Source organism: Microtus ochrogaster, chromosome 18, assembly GCF_000317375.1.
Source record: "Microtus ochrogaster isolate Prairie Vole_2 chromosome 18, MicOch1.0, whole genome shotgun sequence".
NCBI classification, from domain to species: domain Eukaryota; kingdom Metazoa; phylum Chordata; class Mammalia; order Rodentia; family Cricetidae; genus Microtus; species Microtus ochrogaster.
This window is the reverse complement of record NC_022020.1, coordinates 60,368,028-60,370,470: the sequence shown is the minus strand read 5'-3', so window position 1 is coordinate 60,370,470 and position 2,443 is coordinate 60,368,028. Positions and strand designations below refer to the sequence as shown.

Below are 2,443 nucleotides of genomic sequence, written 5' to 3'. Positions count from 1 at the left end.
CCCTCTTCTGGCCTGCAGGCATATACACAGACAGAATATTGTATACATAATAAATAAATATAAAAAAAATCTTTTTTAAAAAGGCAGTTTGGAAAGAAAAGTCCTTATTTGCTCCTTATGTTATTTAGTCACATTTTCAAACTTCCCCAGCTCCCTAAAATGCTGAGTGTTTTTTTCTTCCTTTCTGCCTTGGAATCTTTACACTGGCCCTTTCCCCTGGCTACAAGACTGTCTCCCTGGCAACCAGCTCAAATCTGACCTCTGCAGCCAAAACAGCTGTGCAACCTCCGCCTCATATGCTTGCATACCACCCCTGCACTTGTCTTCTGAGTTCATTGCTTTCTCAAATTACGTTCACTTATTCAACAGGTAAACTGACTTAGGAACTTTCTATCTGCTCATCACTACGCCCCCATTTGTCTAAAATAATACACACACCAAGCACCTCATCAGCATTTGTAAAAACAAAAGAACAAACCAAGAAAGGTAGCTTAAGATATACACAAACAAAGTAAAAATGGCCGTCTACAAAACAAAGCAGAAACAATTTACTCCATCTGACAAGTAGGAAGGTTGGTGTTCCTGGGCTCCATCACTACAGACCCTGAGTGTGTATCTCTCAAAGCTCCCTGGAAACAAGGCAGCCCTCGCCTACAGCACTCAGAACATTCTGTCTTTTGGACACACACATGCAGCTGTAATGTACACACAAACCACTGGAACATGCTTTCAAATGACCTGCCACAATCCTAACTGTGGTACTTAGCTATAAAATGATTAAAATTCTACTCAAAATTCCAACCTTGTGAGAAACAGGTCCTTCCAGTGCACAAGTCCGGTCTCTGAGACGCGGCCTCACCTACAGTCCCTGCTGGAGCATGTATCTCATCAGGAGACAGCAGCACTTTTAACTACTTACTGATTGACCAAGGAAGAAGGAAACTACTAGCCAGTACTTGTCAGTGATAGCTTCCATTCAATGACTCTATTCAAATTTCAATCATAGAGATGAAAATAGCAAACAACTTCAAGTAATGAAAATAAAACATATCTCAGTATTGCTTGACTAAACTTCATTACTCAAGAAACTAAACTGTAAAATAAACAGGATTAAAGAGAACAAAATAACTATATTTTAACAAGCACTATGTACAGATGCCCTCTCTCCAGGTGCCTTCCGCATGCCCGGCCCCGCCTCACTTACCTGGGGATGGTGACACACTTAGTATTGCAGTTCTGAGTGGTGATGGCTTTCTCGAGCTCATCTAATCGTCCTGTTTTCTTTAGCTTCTTCACCAGACTTTTCACGGCTTTCTCACACCACTTTTCTTCCTGTCCGTTCTGTTCCCCGCCACCTGCTCCTCCAGACCCACTGGCTGATTTTTTCCATCCCAGAAGTCTTTTTACCACTGGCGGAGTGAATGGCAAGATGGACGACATTTTCTTACCAAAGGTTACAATCCACACTCAGAAACAGCCTGAAAATATACCCTAGAAAAGACATTGAAACATTTATTTTAAAACTAAATTAAAGTAGTGATTTCAACATGCTATCGAATGCAAACCATAGCAAACAGAAATTCAAATTCTTCAATCTGGAATTCAATATTCAGTAAAATGCTGAATTGTAGCAACAAATCCTTTCAAAAATCAGAATGACTCAAATCTTAGGCAAATATAATTTTTCAAATAAAAATCTTTATAAATGCTCCGGACAATTTTACTAAAGCCATTTCTCTCTACTCTTAAATTTTTACAAATTAACACTTGATAATAATTAAAATATTTTCACAAAGATCAACTTTTCTTACATTTTTAGAACCTCATTCTAGTCTCAAAAGATTTAGCAAAAAATCAAGGCTTGGCATATACATAGTTAAGTAGTGGACTACTTGTCTAACATGAACAGGCTCTGGATTCAACCCTCCCAACAATGAGGGCGAGGGAGACCTAAAATATACACAAACCAACTGTTCACAGAGTTTTGGTTTTTAAAGGCAGGGCTTCTCTGTAGCTTTGGTGCCTGTCCTGGAGCTCATTCTGTAGACCAGGCTGGCCTCGAACTCACAGAGACCCACCTGCCTCTGCCTCCCGAGTGCTGGGATTAAAGATGTACACCACTACCACCTGGTTTTTAAATTTTAAATTTTCATTAAGAATAAAGAATATCAAGCACACTTGTGGAGAAAGGCTCTATTCAACCTCGTCAGCTTTAATTCTACCTATTCCTAACACCCGTTTTCACTGTTACCTAGATTTTTCTTTTTTATTATGCCTACACATGGCAGAAGAGGGCACCAGATCTCATTACAGATGGTTGTAAAACCACCATGTGGTGGTGGGAATTGAACTTAGGACCTCTGGAAGAGTAGCCAGTGCTCTTAACCTCTGAGCCATCTCTCCTGCCCCTTTACTGTTATCTAGTAATATACACAACAAAATT

The 2,443-nt window shown here is 39.8% G+C and overlaps 1 protein-coding gene across 2 annotated transcripts in view; it reads right to left on the bottom strand.

Annotated features, from left to right (window-relative positions):
* The window catches only part of Smad2 (SMAD family member 2), a 41,893-nt gene extending 40,406 nt beyond the window's left edge, over positions 1–1,487 (bottom strand). For both annotated transcript variants that reach the window (XM_005356277.3, XM_005356278.3), the window contains exon 1: positions 1,205–1,487. In XM_005356277.3, the coding sequence (XP_005356334.1) occupies positions 1,205–1,440 (236 nt within the window). In that variant the 5' untranslated portion in view covers positions 1,441–1,487. The remainder of the gene's footprint in view (positions 1–1,204) is intronic.
* Positions 1,488–2,443: the final 956 nt, after the last annotated feature.